The sequence below is a fragment of the Malus domestica genome, chromosome 04, assembly GCF_042453785.1.
Source record: "Malus domestica chromosome 04, GDT2T_hap1".
In the NCBI taxonomy this organism is placed as follows: Eukaryota; Viridiplantae; Streptophyta; class Magnoliopsida; order Rosales; family Rosaceae; genus Malus; species Malus domestica.
Window position 1 is genome coordinate 2,188,756 of NC_091664.1, and position 19,388 is coordinate 2,208,143.

The 19,388-nt window shown below is 39.0% G+C and overlaps 2 protein-coding genes across 2 annotated transcripts; both read left to right on the forward strand.

Moving 5' to 3' along the window:
• The first annotated feature begins 6,737 nt into the window (after positions 1–6,737).
• LOC103411565 (uncharacterized) lies at positions 6,738–10,636 on the forward strand. The gene is made up of 7 exons (XM_008350194.4): positions 6,738–7,442; positions 7,613–7,709; positions 7,829–8,709; positions 8,888–8,990; positions 9,103–9,869; positions 10,144–10,242; positions 10,362–10,636. Exons 1-7 carry the CDS (start codon positions 6,852–6,854, stop codon positions 10,440–10,442), a joined length of 2,619 nt encoding a protein of 872 aa, XP_008348416.3. The 5' UTR covers positions 6,738–6,851; the 3' UTR covers positions 10,443–10,636.
• Positions 10,637–14,195: 3,559 nt separating this feature from the next.
• LOC103411595 (F-box protein At3g07870-like) lies at positions 14,196–15,380 on the forward strand. Its single transcript, XM_008350229.1, has one exon. It carries the CDS (start codon positions 14,196–14,198, stop codon positions 15,378–15,380), a length of 1,185 nt encoding a protein of 394 aa, XP_008348451.1.
• The last annotated feature ends 4,008 nt before the right edge of the window (positions 15,381–19,388 follow it).

A 19,388-nucleotide genomic window follows, 5' to 3' on the forward strand; every position in this document is an offset into this window, starting at 1 on the left:
GTTTGCTCTAACTCTGAAGTCGCTTTTTCCACCCCTTCGATCTGTTGCTCAAGGTTATCCAGAAGAGTTGTTTGCTCCGCCTTAAGGATCATCAGTTGTCTCTCCAACTTCTGAATTTCAGAAGAAACAACTTCAATCCGTTCTTTGGTCTGCATACTCTCTTCCATCAGCCGACTAACTTGGGTAGAGGAGCTCGATTCTCTCTCTATGAAGCATTTTGCCCGGTTAGCCAGCCGGTCTGCTCTCTGATGTTGCTCCCTGAGGGCCCTCAAGTTTTCAAAGAAAGAAAGGAAAGAATCATACTGAGGCTTAGATAAGCGATCGTTTTTAAAGAACTCAGTAATGACTCTCTCGAGGTCACAGAGAGCCTTGAGGCTAAATGATGCAGTGAATTCTTTCTTTGCCCATGTTTGAAAGATTTGTTGCTGCTCCGAAGACATAGATTTTGTTGAAGCCTGCTTTGAAGACTTCAACCGCGTCTCAAGTCGCCCGAGTGCTTCGAAGAGTTTGGGCAACTTGGCAGGATCAGAGGAGGAAGGAGAAGGGTCCGGCATAACAGTTTCTTCTGGTGAGATAATGCATATGGAAGGGGCAATTTCTGTTTGTTCAATCGGTTCATCTCTAGACAGGGAGGTGTCAACATCTCCAGAGGAAGAAGGAGGTTGAAAGCACCTTGGGTTACGGGCCATTGGAGGAGGGGAAGTTTCTTTTGGGGAAGCTCGCTACAAAACTTCAGGATCAGGACAAGATGAACTATACACAAGTCAAAACAAAAGAGGCTTTGGAGAGAAGAAAGTTACCTGACTTAACCCCGGGGTTTCACCAGAGAATGCACTAACTCCTTGTCGAGGTGAAGATTTTTCACCACCAGCGACAGATGGGAAAGTTGTGCCTGAACCTGTGCCTACATCCTGGTTGTATCTAAAGAAAGTAGTGATGATCAGCAAAAGGTCACCAGAGGAAGAAACAAGAAGAAAATATTCCAGCACCTGAGGTTGATCTTGAGGAGAAGGAGGTTCATCGACCGTCTGGCGAGTAAGCGCTTGCGAAATAGTTGTGTCTAAAGCTACAGGGATCTCAGGAACTATGGGTTCTTTATCCAAGGCCACTGACGGGGAAAGGGGTTCATATCCCGAAGATGGCTGCAAAGAACATGGATATGAGTTACTTGGGTAGCAATGTGCAAAGTTGAAATGAAAAGAAAGAGTAACTCACCAAAGTATCATCCTCATCCACAAAATGCAACATGATTCCTGTGGAAGGATCAAATTGAGAAGAAGGGGTTGCATCTAGGGCAGGTTGCGAAGAAAGACTTTCTTTCCTTGTAGCCTAAAGCCAAATTATTCAAAATTCAGAAAGGTTTGAAAATAAGAAAGTATAAAGATAGAAGTCATACCTCTTTAAGCGTAGCAGCCCTTCGTGATTCCTTCTTAGAAGCAAGGGTTGACCTTTTAGAAGCTTGAGGTCCTGTTGAGTGATAAAGGGATAATCAGATAAGGAAGAAAGGTAGCCATTTGATCCAGAAGAGGAGAGACTCACTGGAAGATTGTTCTGTCTCTTTACCCGCTTTAGAAACGGGAGCAGATGGGGCTGCTGGTTTAGGAGGCACGGTGACTCTTGCCCGCTTACTCTTTCGGGTAAGAATTGGTCGTGTGGTTGCTGAAGGAAGTGCCGGATCAGAGATTGTGGTTTTAGTTATGGCCACCCTCTTTCGTTTAGATGCTTTGGTCGTATCTTTGGCTATTCCTTTAATTGTTTCTTCAGCTCCTGAATCCCCAAGAGATTCTGAGACGTCTGTCCCTTCCCTGGCTTCCCGCCTTTCAGCTTCTGCTGCAGCACCATGAAGAACTGCGGCATCAGCAGAATCATTCTCTGATTCGATGGCTTCGGATTCAGTATCAACTGAAGCTGCAGAAACAGGTAAGAGTGAGGAAAGTAAACAACAAGGAAAGCAAAATTGGATGGGAAGAAAGTCACCTATTAGGAGTAATCGGTTTTTCTCTTGGATCATATCTTTCCAATTTGCAAGCTCGCCCGAGCTAAGATATGATTTAAGAGAAAGCTGGCTGAAAATACGATCGTGGTTCACTTTCAAATCTCCTCCGTATTTTCTAGTCCACCTTTCCTCCCACCAAGAAGAAAACAGCGAGGTACATTCGAAATTAAGAACAACGGAATGTCGGGCTGCTTGGCTCATCACGTCCAAACTACGGCGGGCAGCTCAAAATATTGCTTCAGAAGGAGTCTGTAACCGAAATGAAGTGCCACAATGGATGGAGTCGAAGAATGGGACAGGTATGGATTGCCTAAATCCTAACTGCCTGCTGCAGAAGTTAGGATGATACACCTCCAAGCCTCGATCATACCGATTTCCCCGGACCCCCCAGGCCAAGTCTCTTGGCTGAATACAGCTGATAAACTTTTCCCTGCAGAAGGGAGCAGCATCCTCACCAGGGGCATCTTGGAAGGCTTGGTCAGAAAACCAAGGATATCTCCTCAAGACCGATGCACCCCATTCCAAGTCTGACCGAGTCCTGCAGACTCGGAAAAAGTAGAAGCATGCAAAGGTGGAATGATCTACAGGAGGAGCTTCAGCCATGATTCGGGCAGGAGCCACACCCTCTGGAAACTCTAGATTGATAGCCCGAAATTCTGGAAAATACCATTGTAGCCAAATCTGTATCATCCAGATGGGGCCGTTCAAATTGGTCTCAAAGGGCTCATCCCGGGTCATGTCAAAAAGAAGGTGATAGAGATGGGAGAGAAGGAATGGACATGTGGCAACGTCATCAAAATTGTGAAGAACCTCTACCAAGGGGATCCATTCTACCCGTACCCCCTTGGATTTGTTGGGGAAGACGTGCTTGTTAAGCCAGTAAAGAAGAAAGTACATATGCTCTTGATCTTTGTCGGCTTGAGGAGAGCCTGCCCCGAAGTTCTTCTTGACAAAAGGGATGAATCCTTTAAAGGAGGTCCCATAACTTTTGAAAGTAACTGAGTTATAGCTAAGAGGAAGGAAGTAGGTGGAAGAACTTGAGCCCCCGGTGGTAGAGGATGGAATCCAATCTTGAGTAACATCTATCACCCTGCCCGATGGCCTCAACCCGAAGACTTGGGCCATATCAAGAATGGTGGGAGACATGGGACCCATACGGAAATCGAAGGTGTTTGTGCCCGTATTCCAAAAGAGGAGGGCAGAAGCAAGCAATTCGGGCTTAGGGGTAATTGAAATCTTCGAAAGCATAATCAGTTCGTAGATGCCGTTACTCATCCATTTCTGCTTAAAGGAAGGTTCCAATTCGTCAATCCACTGGGCCCAGGCAAGATCATTCATCAAGGGAAAGCCTCGACGATGAAAAGACCACTTAGATGAAGAAATGCCCGAGTCGGCCAAATAAGGATTTGGGGTAAACCAGTTTCCCCTAGGCATATTACTTTCTACTACTGAGGGAACCCGAGAAATCCAGGCAGGACCCAAAGATTGAACCCCATGCATCTCAAAGAAGAGTTCAGAATGCAGACCTGCCCGCGGACGATGCAGCCCGTTGAGCAGACGGCGTAGAGTGGCAATTCCTTCACCAGACTCGTAGGATGGTAGGGTTTGGCCGGATCCTGAGGCCATTTAATGAAGGCCGTGGGGAAGAAAAACAAGGAGAACGGTAAAGATGCAACCTCGTCGGACAACGAGAAAGAAATGATGGAAGAATTGGGAAGTTTTGTTGTATCAGAGAAGGTTTTCTTTTTACGAAACACAGAGAACAGAGAAGTTCACTCACAAGGGTTCTAAGAGTTCTAAGGGTTTAAAGCAGGGGTCTCTTTCAATTAATATTGGCGCCTGGGATCCCAACCTTAACATCAATTGAAGGGGGCACTGTTTGGGATAAAATCTGAACTTTGGGCCAGAGAGAAAGTCGGCCCAAACCCAAGGCCCAGAGGAAAACTTAGGAGGCAGGAAATAGGCTTTCGGCTGGGCACAAGTTACAAAGGCCACCTGCTTACCTACTCAAAGACCACAGGGGGTAGGCTATTCAGTCACTACATAGCCCAATAAAGTACTTTATTGGTGGCATTCATGTAAAAAAGCTAGTGAGTCATCACCAAACCGCATTCGGGCACCGCTATTGCTACAGGAACCCAAGCTGAAGTCGTCTATAAAAGGAGGAAGAGAAGACAGAATTAAAGACACTCAAACAAACAAACAAAAGCCAAAACTCTGTTCAAGCCAGATTTGCCTTCAACGAAGCTGTAGTCAGCACAAGCCTTCATCCCATTCGGGATAAACCTTCCCAAACCCCTGTAATAGCTCTGCTACCTTGTTCATGGTGGTATCGATTCATTTTGTATCCTCTTCTCCCCCGTCAACCCCTCTAAAAGCTTTCAGACCTCTGACAGAGCCACAAAGATAGATTTTGTAAGAAGTTCAGCCTTGGCCGATAAGGTTCAAACTTACCCGACTATCTTTGCTCTGTCTTTGTCTTTTCTTTCTTTTAAAAGCACAATAACATGTTATATATTCCCAGTTATATACAAGTTATTTCTAGCAAAGTCTTAAGCCCGCGGGCATGTAATTTAAAGATCAGTAAAGTCCTTGGCCTCAAGGCATAAAAAAGAACTCTATGTGGACTCAACCCATCCACGACAATCCTTGATAAGCGAGAAGTCCGAAGTTACTTGGGGCGCAAGTAATCAATCTATTTCTCCGTTTTGTTGCTATTATATCTTGATTCGTAGAAAAGGCTTAAGCACGGAGTGAATTCTGATAGAAAGCCTCAAGGCTTACACCTAAGGCCCCACGAAGGCATCTATTTAGCTTCATTTCATGTTGCGGTCTAGTTGGTCCGAGTATAAGGATTAACTCTGATGGGAAGCCTCAAGGCCTATACCTAAGGCCCTACAAAGGCACTCATTTGGGTTCGTCCTACCTCTTGGATTCAGATAATCAAAGGTATAATAGTGATAAGACTCTGGCAACCATAAAAGACCAAATATGATACATCCAAGCGCTGGTTTAGGTTGACAGGAAGCCTCAAGGCCTATACCTAAGGCCCCACAAAGGCACCTGTTATATCTAACTTGGTTTCTCGGGCGTATACATATTCAATCAAAGCTTAACACCCATTCAACATCTGTCATACTAAAGATGGCAGTGGCACGCCTGAGCACGACAAAGTTAATCTTGATTGTGAGCCTTAAGGCCTACACCTAAGGCCCCACAAAGGCACCCTTTCAAATTAACTCTGTCCTTCTCTTTAAGAACTGCCCGACGAGCCTTGCCCGAAGTGTGTCTTGCCCGACAAAGGCTTGCCCGAGCGAGTCCGAGAAGAAAGCAGAAGTACGACAGATACCCTCAACCGACGCCATTCTCCCAGGGGAGCTGTGTGCTCGTCCGCCAGGAGATTCCTGCGATGAACAGGTGGATGTAGTGGTTACAGATATTGCAAAACATGATGATCTAGTTATTGAATAGGTTTCCCAAGTCGGCCCTCTTAGTGATGATGGGCATTAACAACGTTAGGATATGTTGGGTAAATGGATGTTGGTACTCATATTAGTGACATATTATTTAGTTTCTAAATTTATTTAGAAAATATGACCTACCTAGCATTATCCTTTACAAAATTGGGTATCTCAAAACCTGAAAATAGAAAGAATCCCGTAACTAATTTATATAATCATTTAAAGTCAGAAGAAAGCACATGGGAATTATCTTTTATTTTTTACTATAGGAGCGCTATCCCACCACACATTAACGACATATTAATTTCTCTTTTTGAGCAGCCTCGTTATTGCATAGGAGGTATCGTACTTTTGACCCCATGTTAAACAATACGTCAAAGCATAGTTGATGATCACAGGAAATGCATCGTGGGAGTTTGAACTCGAATTGCGGATTCCAACTCATTGTTCGCTTTCTGCTAGACCAACATTTCTCTGTAAGTGATTATGGCTATAATAAACATCTACTTCACTACGGTCTTATATAGTATATAATGTATAGTGGAATACCTCATGTATTCAAACAATAGACATATTGAAATACGTATAAGCATTCTTGCTGACACAACTTTGACCTTGGCCCAAATGGAGTTAAATCACTTTCCACAAAACAAAATGAAAACCAAACATTTCAAAACGGGATTTAGAATTAGTTTGGGATTGTGGTGCTTTAAAAAAAAAAATTTATTAAAAACTGTGAAACATTAAATGTGTTTGGTAAAATAAAAAATGTGTTTTTTTTAACTGCTATTAATGAAAGTAAAAAAGTATAGAAAATCAGAAGCAAGTCTACCATACTTCTAAAAAAATGATTTTTTAAAGCATAGTAATTAATGCTCATTTAATGAACTTTTCAAATAACAAGTATACCCCCACATGTTTAATAAAATTACAATATTTTCCTCTACATTTTGTCTCTAACAATTATTATATCGGATTAAATACTATATCATTTTTTAGTCATTTAACATATTCAAAGTAATTTATATAAAAATTTACTAAACAATCAGACACTGCTTACTTTTACAAAAAAAATGTTTACTAAATACTTAATAACTTTATTTTACAGCTGTTTATTCTCATAGCATAACATAAACAATTTTTTTTTAAAAACATGACAATACCAAATCAGCCCTTAATTTCCAAAAAAAAATTTAATTAAAACTTAATCAAAACGTATTTAATCCCATAGCTCCGCATTCCCGCCAAAAATAACCCAACCCCTTACTTTCCCGTCATCATCCACCATCCTCTCGCACCTTTTTGCCGCCATATATATCTTTTTCCATCTCTCCTTCGCTAAACTCTCTTCCCTTCTCTCTCTCTCTCTCTTATTCCTACAGTCTGAAGCGGCCATGGAAGCAAACCAAACCTCCATGAAATGGAAGCGGCCTTCACCTGTAATGCGGATCAGCAACGGCGTCAAATCTCAGATCCAGCTCCACACCCACCGATCCGATCAGGCCAGAAATTGTGACGGCGATTCTAAGCTTCCGAGCTCCGAATCACTCCGGAAAAGACCCAGATCATTAGATCAGATCATGGAAGGATCTTTAACCGGCACCTTGCTCCGGAGCACCCTGATCAAAGATCTCCGCGTCAAACGGGTATTTTCCCCAACCTCTGACCCGCCTGAGAACGTGAACGACCACCAAAAATTAGGGATTGGATTCGGTTCGCATGAACCAGAAAATGGTCCCAAGGCGGCGAAGAACGATGGGTTGGAGAGTTCTGGAAATGGGATTTCTCGCTCTGGTCCAAATGTGGCTGATTCGGAGAGCATAGGGACTGAGAATTCAGAAATGGGGTTTGTGTTGGATGATGCCAGTCTTAAATCCCCGGCCAGTAAAGGGATCGGTGGCTCCGCTCAGCAATGTGCCCAGAAATCATCACCCGATGCGAAGGCAAATAGTTTTCGTGTCAATGTCGATTATCAAACCAAATCGGTATGTCTGATTACCAGTTTAGTTGAATTTTTTTTGAAGATCAAGTGTTTGATATTACTTAGAGCTGTTGGTTATAAAATTTGAGAAAGGATGGAAGCATTTATGGGTCATACAAGGCATTGAAACGCATTGTTTGATTTGTGTTGTGTTATTCTTTGTGGTAATGTCAGGTCCTTAAGCCTCGACAGAGAGTGTTTAAAGCTCCCGGCTCATTCAGTTATAGACGATTGCTTCCGTATTTAAACGATATGGCGAAAGACAATTCTTGTAACCGCTTTACCCTTGCCTTTCTTTACTTTTGTTAAGATTGTCAAATGCTAAGATTATTTTTCCCTCTGGAGAATTATATATTCAGGGAACTAAGTGTTGTAGTACTCTGTGTACAGGTATGCTTGAGTTTCGTCAACAGCCAAATCTTAATAAAGGTTTGGAAGGAAAACCGTTCCAGGGTAAGCGGGCTTCTGAAAATCAAGCAGGTTTCTTGCATCAATTTAATGAGCAGAAACTTTCCAGGGAGTGTCCTACCAATGGTTCTTCTGCTCAGCTGGAAACTGTACAAGTTTCTTCAAATGACACATCTAATGATAGTGTTGCTTCGGAATCACCATCTATGACTGTGGTTGATGAGTGTCGGTCAAAGCCACCTGTTGATGAACAGGTTGAAATTTGTGATTTGGGATTTTCTTGCAAAGTTCAGAAGTTAAATTCTCCGAGCCCCTTTTCCTCATCAGCTGTGGAGGACTCTCTAGTTAATAAGGATCATGTTATTGACGTGTATGCTGATGGTGATACACCAGTAGAGAATGCGGGGACTGCCGATAAAGCTGTTAATGGGTTTCCGGGCGAAGCTCAAAATGTGAAAGATAAAAATCCCAACTCACATTCGATTGTGGAGGAGTGCTATTCATGCAAGGATAGTGAAGTTGGTCAGAACATAAACCTACTTCAGAATGATGGGATGAGAAAAAATGACATGGGCTATCTTTGTAAAGACCAAAATCCAAATCACTTAAATGAGCAGAGAGTTGGTAATGCCGGTGACATTTTGAATCAGATAGATGATTCAAACGAAGACGATTGCCAGATGACACCACCAGATGCTGAGATCTTAGGGAAACTTAAGGGGGAAGTAAAAAGAGTTAGTGAAGAAGGATATGTTCTTCAGAGTACAAATGAAGGTTCGGAGATGCCATCCACTGCATTCAATCATAGAGATGTTCCATCTGTTGATATTAAGAGACATGAATCTACTCCCAAGAGAAATCTGGTAATTATTTATCAACCTCTCTAAATATCAGTCTGAATTTCATTTGGAAAGCCATCATTTTCCGGTATGATATCTTTTAATCCAAGGCATTCTGGTTCTAGGCAAAAGCTGGCTGATCAATGATTTTTTGAATGTTTATTTGTCCTTCTGCTAATATAATTTTTTGTTTCCAAATTAGGTTTTAAATCCATGTTCACGACTCAAGTTGTTTAGGAGTCCGGGATCAATTAGCTACAGAAGATTGCTTCCATTTCTTATGGACATGGAGAAGACTAACTCTGGTAATTTGTTTCCTTTGTGCACTTCTTTATAATTTGAAGGAATAGATGGTTGTATTAACTTGGAGCCTCTAGTAGAAATAAGCTTAACCTTTCTTATGATCATTTTTCACAGCTGCCAATACTGATAAGGATTTGAAACAAAAGCAACTGTCACCAGTGACTCCTAATCAGCAAGAAACACCAATGGATAAATCAGAGGGCTTGAAATTTCAATCAAAGCATCAAATTTGTGATCCCGGTACTCTACCGACACCACAACTAGTGACAGCTAATGGCTCATCTAACGATGGTGGACAGAATTTAACTTCTCCAGAGCACGTCCCTGAATCTCAAATGCCAATTGATTTACAAGAGGAACATTATGCTGAGCAGGCTGTATCAGGTAAACAAAGTAAACTGGAAACACGCCCTGAGATAATGAGTTCGGAACAAGAAACAGATGCACCAGTCACTTTATTATGCCCCAGTACTTCCTTAAAAGACGGTGCAATATCAGTCAGTGATTCATTATCTGATAAACCTGAAGAGGAAGGCATAAGTTCAAGAGCAACATTATCTAATGGTGGGAAGCCACTTCAAGCTAATAGCTTTTCTCAGAACTCATCCGAAATTGCTGCCACAGTTTCTTCAGGTATTCATGAAGTTGGTCCCAGAAAAGGGATCCTTAAAAGAAATCCACGAGGATGCAGAGGACTCTGCTCGTGTTTGAATTGTGCTTCGTTTAGACTCCATGCAGAGAGAGCATTTGAGTTCTCTAGAAATCAGATGCAAGATGCTGAAGAAGTAGCCTTAGATTTGATGAAAGAACTATCCAATTTACGTAAGATATTAGAATTATCAGCTGCTAGTGCAACTAATCCCAGCATGAACTTAAACGAGGTCAGTTTTTCTAGAGCTTGAAACAAAGATGCGGTTATAAACTTTCATTTTTTTGGCTCTTGCTATGCCTTTTTTATGACTAATTAGAATATATGCTTCCAAGTTGCAGTCCCTTTATGTTCAACCACTTATAATTTACATCTGCTCAAAATTGCCATATGGTTTGAATATCTTTTTTCACACGGCATACCAAAATATTTATGCCTTTCGGAAAGACTAATAAACAAAATAATTCGTTGATGTTGGAATCATGATTTGTTTTTATTTATTTCAGGTTAAAGAAGCTTGCAGGAGAGCATCTGAAGCGGAAGGCATTGCAAGAAACCGCCTCGGTGAAATGAATTATGATCTCAACATTCACTCCAGAGTCACAGTAAGTGTCCCACATACTCCATAAGAAAGTATTTCTAGCTTTAATGGTGTTCTTCTGTTATTTGTTTATCCCAATTTGGTTACTCGGTATTAAGCCTTAGCTAAACTTATTTCTTGCAGTGCTTGCAGGAACCAAGTGTCACATTTGCAAATTACGTTGAAGAAAAAGTCATTCCGAAAGAAAAGTTTTCAAGCAGCTAGTGTCAGATCACGAGAAAAAGAATTGCTTTCTTTGTGGCTAGGATAGATTAGGTTGGATTATGGGAACCGTTCGTGTTTACAGGAGGATTTGGTTGGATTGATATCCAGGATGTTTCTAACTACACAATTTTGTGGAAACTGTATCAATCTTGTATCTCGGGACAACGTTGTTATAGATTCAGATTTCTGTAGAACTTCCATTGTGTGAATTTGAGTTATTTGAATGTTGAAATACTTTGTGGGGAATGAACCTCATGCAGTGGTAGAAAGTCGATTGTATCATTGAAATCAAGAGAAGAATACAATTCCCTCCGTCGCACCACAGAGAGTGAACTAGAGGCTCTCCAATACTGAATAACAGAGAGAATCAAGGCTTAGGGTTTGAAGTGCGTGTGCAAGCCTTGGCGGGGTTTGCTCTCTGATCCCGAGTTTACCATAGACGTGCTTTCACGGACACCGGGTTGCCTTCTGGGAGAAGATGTTTTGGGATTTAGTGTTTGATGATGTTTCTTAGCCCCAGTTTGGGGTTGAGGTGATTTAAAAAAAAGCTCCTATGAAAAAAAGCTGGGAGTGTTTTTGGTGTTTGGTAAACTTAAAAAAAAGGGCTTATTTTGGAAGCTGCTGTGAGAATAAGCTGAAATCAAAGGAAAAAGCTGAAGCTGCAATTTGTAGTTTCTGGATTTGGAAATAAGTTGAAAGAGGAGTAAAAGGGATGAAGAACAAAGCTTTGCTTGTATTTCTGTGCATGTACGAAGGGCTGCAGCACAAAGCTTCTTGCAGACCTCACATCTCAACATTCTCTTATGCATTTGCACTATATCCAATCCAATCCATTCATACTAGGTCATCACTAATGGCAAGTCATACATATAGATGGATTGAAACTAAACCATACATTTGTTCTATTGACCTAAGTAGACCATTGTTCTATCTACTTAAGTAGGCCAAATTTTTTTCCTGGTCCTTATGGTGGCAGTGCACTTTTGATGTCCCTCTCGTGGCGAAAAAAGTTGTTAAGCAAGCCCTTGTGGTCATCCTCATCAAGGTAGAAAATATCGGTAATATCGGAAATATCGGTAGTCCGAAAACACGGAAATATCGATGGAAATATCGGGATAATATCGATATCGATAAAAATTACATGGAAACCACGGAAATTGTAAGAAAAACTTGGAAATTTTTATTGAAACTTTGCAGGATGTTTATTTAGTCAATTATCTATTAGTTTATCACAAAAAATTGGAAGGAAATGCATTGCATGATGGATTTAACTGATTTAAGTTGATTATATAGCGAGCTGGCAAACATTGTGAGTGTAGAAAATATATAATAATTAATGAAAGAAGTTTAAACACACCATAATCATTTATATATAATGAATTAGTACAATATTTTACACTTTATACATTGCATGGTAAGATACATGAGTGACTAAGTACCACATAGAGTTCCTATGAGGTTCAAAATTTTCACTATCTTCATCATCACTATGTGTAGAGTAAGTGTATTGTGAAGAGTAGTTAGCAACCATGGCAATGGCTTTCAAGAACCGAAACCCAAAAGTCAATAGGAAACCGAATACTTCGGTATTTTTCGGGATTTCAGGATTACCAAACAAATGGGATTTGGAAACCAATCCCATATCGAAAATTTCGGTATTTTTCGGGATGGTTTTGGTTTGGGACTTTTTCGGTTTGGTTTGGGATTTTCGGGAATTTTTTCCAACCATACATGTAAGTGACCAAATAAAAAATAGAAAAATTAAAAACCACATGCCATTGACTAAGTAATTAATTGACACAATTTAAAATATAATACCACAAAAAATTTGGAATATGTGCAAATTTGTTTCTTGCAAAAAGAATTCAAAACAAAACGATATATATAAATAGTTTAGCATGTTTTCACAAAAACGTAAGTGGTATAGTGGTCAAGTCGCTGAAGGAGTTAGATGGGAGGGGTTCGAATCCCTTTATGTGCATGTTTGAGACTTTTCAGAAATTTTCAAATATTTTTAGGTTCATCTCGCGATATATTATCAATAATTAAAAAAATACTCACGAATATTTTTAGGTTCATCTATATTATCGCGATATATTATCGATAATTAAAAAAATACTCACGAAATATCGTTATCTCGCCGATATTATCGATTTTTAAATCTATGATCCTCATTACAATTGAAACCCTAACTTCCGATTGTCTTTCGTTAAAAACGCGTACTCACGAATATTTTTAGGTTCATCTCGCGATATTATATATAATATCGCGATATTATCGATATTATCGCGATATATTATCGATAATTAAAAAAATACTCACGAAATATCGTTATCTCGCCGATATTATCGATTTTTAAATCTATGATCCTCATTACAATTGAAACCCTAACTTCCGATTGTCTTTCGTTAAAAACGCGCACGTTAATCTCACGTGAGGTTATATTTGTCATTTCAAGTTTCAACCAAATTAAGAAACCTAAACATCTATCGTAAGATGACTTAAGAGTTCACTTCATATTTTTCGGATTTATGTTTTCAGTCATTGGAATGGGTATTATAGGCATACACCTTTTTTCAGTGAAAAATTAAAACCTTGCAAATTACAAATGAACAGTGCCATTTTTCATTTGAATAGTATAATCCTCGAGGAATCTTGACACTATATACGAAAAAGAAATTGAAAAACATGTTGTAACTAAAAGGGCATCTGCAACGCCATTCGTATCACATAGGGTGCAGTTCATTAAATATATTTGAAACTCTTACTGATCTGGCTGATAAGATATTCAATTTCAAACAAAGTCTAAAATATCGATTATATCGGAAATATCGGTAGTTCAAAAACACGGAAATTTCGATGGAAATATCGGGATATTATCGATATCGATAAAAATTGAATAAAAACTACGGAAATTGTAAGAAAAACTTGGAAATTTTTATTGAAACTTTGCAGGATGTTTATTTAGTCAATTATCTATTAGTTTATCATAAAAATTGGAAGGAAATGCATTGCATGATGGATTTAACTGATTTAAGTTGATTATATAGCGAACTGGCAAATATTGTGAGTGTAGAAAATATGTAGTAATTAATGAAAGAAGTTTAAACACACTATAATCATTTATGAATTAGTACAATATTTTATACTTTATACATTGCATGGTAAGATACATGAGTGACTTAGTACAACATAGAGTTCCTATCAAGGTCTAAAATATCGATAATATCGGAAATATCAGTAGTCCAAAAACACGGAAATTTCAATGAAAATATCAGGATAATATCGATATTTTAGACATTGATTTCAAAGCACTAACGTTGTTCGGTTTGAGCCTTTTCCGTCGAATCCTAATTTTATACAAATATAACCTCCTATAGTCAGCGAAGAAGCGTCACCAAAATTTTTAGTTTGAAGAGACAAATATAACCTTCCCACATGTGATTCACGTGTGCCCTTTTAAGGATGGCTATAGTAGTTTGCATAACAACATTTTCACCACCAGAGTGACATTAAAATTGCACTACCACCATAAGAATTACGAAAATATTTGGCCTTACAACAATAATAGATTTTTGAAGTACAAATTAATATTACATTTTTTAAATACGCCTGAAAATAATCTGAAATGGGCCAGCCCAACGGGACACATGCAGTCTCAAACCCTAGTTCTGAATCAATATATATTCTGAGGGAAGTGGACGTAATCTAGCAAGTACGGTAGTGCAAAACCTACAGAACTACAGCACATCAATGGAAAAATCCGAAGTGTGCCTAAGCCACCCCCCAAAGTCCATTCATGGACAGGCAAAACAAGAAGAAGAAGAAAAAGAAGAAAAGCATGATAAGCAAGCCTATATTCTGCAATTACCAGACCACATTATAGTGGAGATCTTCTGCAAAATCCCAACCAAAACGCTCATCCTGTGCCAATGTGTGTGCAAGGATTGGCATCGTTTCCTCTCAGATATTGAATTCATGAGGGGTCTATTTTCACGAACTCATACTTGCCTTTTGGTCCAAGGGAATCCCCAAATACAGTGCCCATGGGGATGGCAGATTAAACACACCCACTTCTTGGTCGGCCTGAAGCACAAGTGGAACGGAAACCATGTGGCACTGAAGCTTTGTAGAGACCCAATTTTCCGAACTGGAGATATACATATTGTGAGTTCATACAACGGTTTGCTTCTATGCGAAGACAGGTTGATGGGATCGGTGAGTCTTTACATATCCAATCCCATTACCGCTGAGTCTTTAGCTATTCCTAAACCTTCGAAAATCCGTTTTACAAATTGTTATTCTGGCTTTGGGTTTAGTCCCATCAGTGATGTCTATAAAGTTGTTCTGATTAATAAGCCAAACAATGAGTCCAAGGAACCGGGGGCGAGGGTTCTCACCGTTGGTTGTACTACTTGGAGAATCATCGAAGGTTTTGAGATTTTCGCATTATCATATGGTACTCATCATAATGGATTTATTCATTGGTTAGGCCGGCGTATGGATTCTCTCGGGATCTTTGCTTTTGATGTTGAAACTGAGCATTTCCAGCAATTTCCACTACCCCCTTGTCAGTTTGATATGGACAATGTGCCTAATTATAAGCTTGGAGTCATGAAAAGTTGCATCTCTTTGACTGTTCATTCGCTTAATAGTGTAACTGTTTGGATGATGAAGGAGTATGGCGTTAAGGAGTCTTGGACCCAAGAGCTTGAAATTTGCAAGAACTCGGGTGACTGTCGTTCATATTATTTCAAATCGGTGAACTTTACCGAGGAAGGAAAAGTATTGATACTAGGTAGGGACGGATGTTTGCGAGTTTATTTTCCTAATACAGGGGGCTTTGCGTGGATTCATATCGATGGGATATCATGGAACAGTGGCGCACTTGTCCACGTTCCAAGCTTTGTTTCACTTAAAGATGTTATCAGAGGTTAGAGCTCGAAACTATATGTCATAGCTAGCTAGTCAAGCTTACATAGTATTGGTATTATATTTTGTAAGATACTGAGGTGATTGGTTGTTTGATTTGCGTAAAGGGTAGTGTTATCCACATATCTATTTTTACTTCTTATACACCTTCTTAATTTTTTGCAGTCGGATCAGATAAATTGAAGAATATATATCAATGCCCAAAAATTAACAAGGATCTGTGGAACCTAAAAATAGATGTGTGAATAGCATTATCCTACGTTGATTTAAATTTTCCAATTGATTGCAGATTAATGCACTCTTGTTTTCTTATTTTTTCTATACCTTGTTTTTTGTCTTTGTGCTGCATATAATTTTCTTCAACATTGTGCTTAAAATTCACATTACACAAGATTTTATCTACTTTGAGTTCTCGATTAAGGAATTATTCAGAATCTGACTTCATTAGAATTTGATTTATTTGGAAGGAATGTTTGTATTGAATAAATGATCGTTTATATGGGCAGATTCTAATTGTTTAGGAAAACTTATATAATGTAGACTTAAGTTTGGCATTTTGCAGAAGTGTTTAAGCAACGAAGCATTAGAGTAAAGAGAACAAGTATAAAGTTCTATTTTCTATGGCCTCACTACAAATAAAAACACCTTTTTCCGACGAAATGTTGTCGGCCAAAATCTAAGGCGACGAAATGTCATTTTGCGCGACTAATTTTGTAGGTCTGGAAAAGTCGGTTTTTCTTTAGTGGAACAAGGGGCGTTGCAAGGGTTCAGATTCATGGGGTATCATTTATAACTAGCATATTCCAAGCTTGGTTTCGCTTCAAGATGTTATAAAGGGTTAGAGCTCGCTGGCAATGTGTCGTGGCTAGTCAATCATTTGGTCTTTAATGTAGTACAATTTCGTGGTCGCATTTCTCACTGCCATTCACTAGTTACAGATAATCCTTCATGTTAATTTTCCTCTAATCAAAATTGTTTCAAGTTCCTACATACATTATTTTGAGATATATATGTTACCCTTTCCTTATTGACAGCACCAAGTCATCCTGCAAATAAAGTATGAGAGAAGCGCAGATGACTTTCTTTTTTTTTTTTGGAGCGCAATAAAATGAAACTGAGTTGGCTATGTTTGTTAGTAATCCAAGGGGACAAACAAATTAAATCACCTAACATACGAGATACTCCGGTTAGAAGATACGATTGTGAGACGAAGGTCAAGGCAAAAGGGGTAAAGGAAAACCTAAGAAGACTTGGAAAGAGATCTTAAGAAAAAATATGGAGTATTTGGAGCTAACAAAGAATTTTATGCAAAACCGAACGAAGTTCCGTACTATGATCTTACTGGCTGACACGAAATCAGAAGAATAAATAAAAAATTCTACAAGTCTATAGGAGGTAGTATGTGTTTCTTTATTTTTTTATCTTTCCAGAATTTTGAAGTTTGTACAGGATAGAACTAAAACTTTTAAAATAAAGAGAAATTTGTGGAATGGAGGTGCACATAGAATCCCTGCCTTATCGTGATGATGATTATGTTGCTGATGAAGTTGAGATGCACTCTCATGCACTCACAGATACCTGCATGCCGTATGCCTGATGTTTTGCTTTGCTTTACTTACCTTGCCTTACTTTACCTTGCTTTGGCTTTGAATTTGACTTTTCTTTCTTTGCTTTTGCCCTATTTAGTTTTTTTTTTAATTTTTTTTTTATTGCGGGGAGTGAAGGGAAGAATTGCTTCGGAGAAACTAATTTAAGTTTTGGACAACCACGTAAGTGCTTAGAGTAGTGATCACTCAAGACGGCTGCTCATAATCTTTGTGTTTCAATGCTGATGACAACCGTTGTCTACCGGGCCTTGATGACTACTGTTTTCATGATTATCACCATGAGTTGGAGGAAGAGTGTTGGATAGTAAAAACATAGGAATTTTTTGGATTGTATTTTATTTCCTACCTTTAGGAGAAAATAATATTTAGATTTCTTTGTCCACATGGATTTTATTTTAGGAAAACTAACGAACAGTTCAAAAAAAAACTTTAGTTTTAATGAAAAATGACAAATAAATGTGTAATGAATAGTACCAAGAAAATGTAAAAATATGATTTTTCGTTAAAAGTGAACAGTACCAAGAGTGTTTCGTTAAAACTCCCCTTTATTTTGCTTATTTCATTAGATTTACTTATTTGATTAGGCTTGTATGTTGATCTTTGTAAATACCTACATAAGTGTCAAGATATAGTGCTTCTAATAAACTGAATTATACCACTTAGTACTATGATCTATTGGTTCTCTTCACTTATAAGTAAGAGGTTTTAGGTTCGATTCTTGCCAAAAACGTATTTGAACCATATTATTGCTAGCTCTATTGTGAGGTTTAGCCCACTCACATGTCCCATGTCCCCTTAATGTAGATAATATTGTTTGTTAAAATAAATAAATAAATAAATCGTTTGTTAAAAAATAAACTGAATTACACCCATAGCCTATCCGGACCCAAAATGAGTGGACAACTCTGAGTTGTACCCCTTTTAAAAAAAATTAAAAAAAAGGATAAAATATGATTATTGGATAAGGGATATTTTTAGTACAAATTGTTAACATAACGTTTTCCTTCTAAGGGTTGATTTAGTATTGATGTGCTTTTTTAAAAAACTGCTTCTGCTGTGCTGTGAAAATAAACAGCTGTAAAAAAAAGCAGTAGAGTGTTTGATAACTTTTTTGTAAAAGTGCTTTTAACCAAGAAAACACTGTTTAAGTGTTTGGTAAACTTTTATATAAAACTGTTGTAAAAATGTTAAATGACAAAAAAGGGTATGATGTTAGATGTTATACTTTTTTATTCATAATGTAATTCTTTCTATAAGCATCCAATTTTCTCTCTGCCCCATCTTCCCTTTTCCACATCTTCCAAACCCTTCTCCACACCTCAAACCATCCCCCACCGTAGCACCCTTGAGACCAAGATGATCTCCCCAAATTTGATAATTTATTTTCTAAATTTGGCCGGGCTCGATTATGTAATTGCTGCAAAAGCATATGCAGATTTGGTGATAATAAGATTTGGAGTGTGAGGGTTCAGCGACTCAGAGTTGACGAAGCTCAAAAATTCGAGAAGGTGTGGGGGTTCAGCGACACCAAGGGCTACGGCTTCATCACCCCCTAAGATGGAAGCGAGTATTCACCAGTCATCGGTTAGATCCGACGGCTTCCAGACTGCCACTAAAGGTGAGTCCATAGTGGTAGTTTTGAATTTGGCAGTGGTTGTGGATTCGAGAGAAAATACAGGAGGTGGGCTGTGGCTATGGTGGGTTGCGTTCTTGATGGGTGAAAATTAATGACTAGTGGGTTCGGAGAGGTGGTCATGGTGTTAGTAGGGGCTAGGTGTGGTGGCTAGAGTGGTCGGAGTTGGTGGGTGTTTAGCAGAGAGAAATGAAGGACATTACAGAGATGGAGGACAAAGATGGCCTGTTAGTAAAAAAAGGCGGGGGTATTTTGGCCTTTAGAAAATTTCATTAAAACTTCACTGTAGCTCTGCATGCTTCATTTTGAAGCAGTTTTCTGCAGTTTTTGAAAGCAGGGTAAGGGCAGCTTCCTGATTTTTGCTTTTTATCACCAGGCTTCGAGAAAAAGCTGCTTTATTTTTCAGTTACCAAATGCTTAAAGGATCCAAAATTTTTTAAAAAACTGCTTTTTAATTAAGTACCGCAATGCCAAACTAGGGCTAAATAAACCTAATAATAAGCTGAAGTACGCCAGGCCCGGCCCAACGACTTTTGAATCATATTCCGAGTGAAGTGGACGATATATAGCAAGTACGCTGGTGCAAAACCTATATCAATGAAAAAAACCAAGTCTGCCTAAGCCCCTCAAGGTCCTCTCATAGACCTGCAAAACAAGATGATGAAGAAGAAAAGCATGATAAGAAATCCTATATTCTACAATTACCAATTTACCAGACCACATTCTAGTGCAGATCTTCTGCAAAATCCCAACTAAAATGCTCATCCAGTGCCA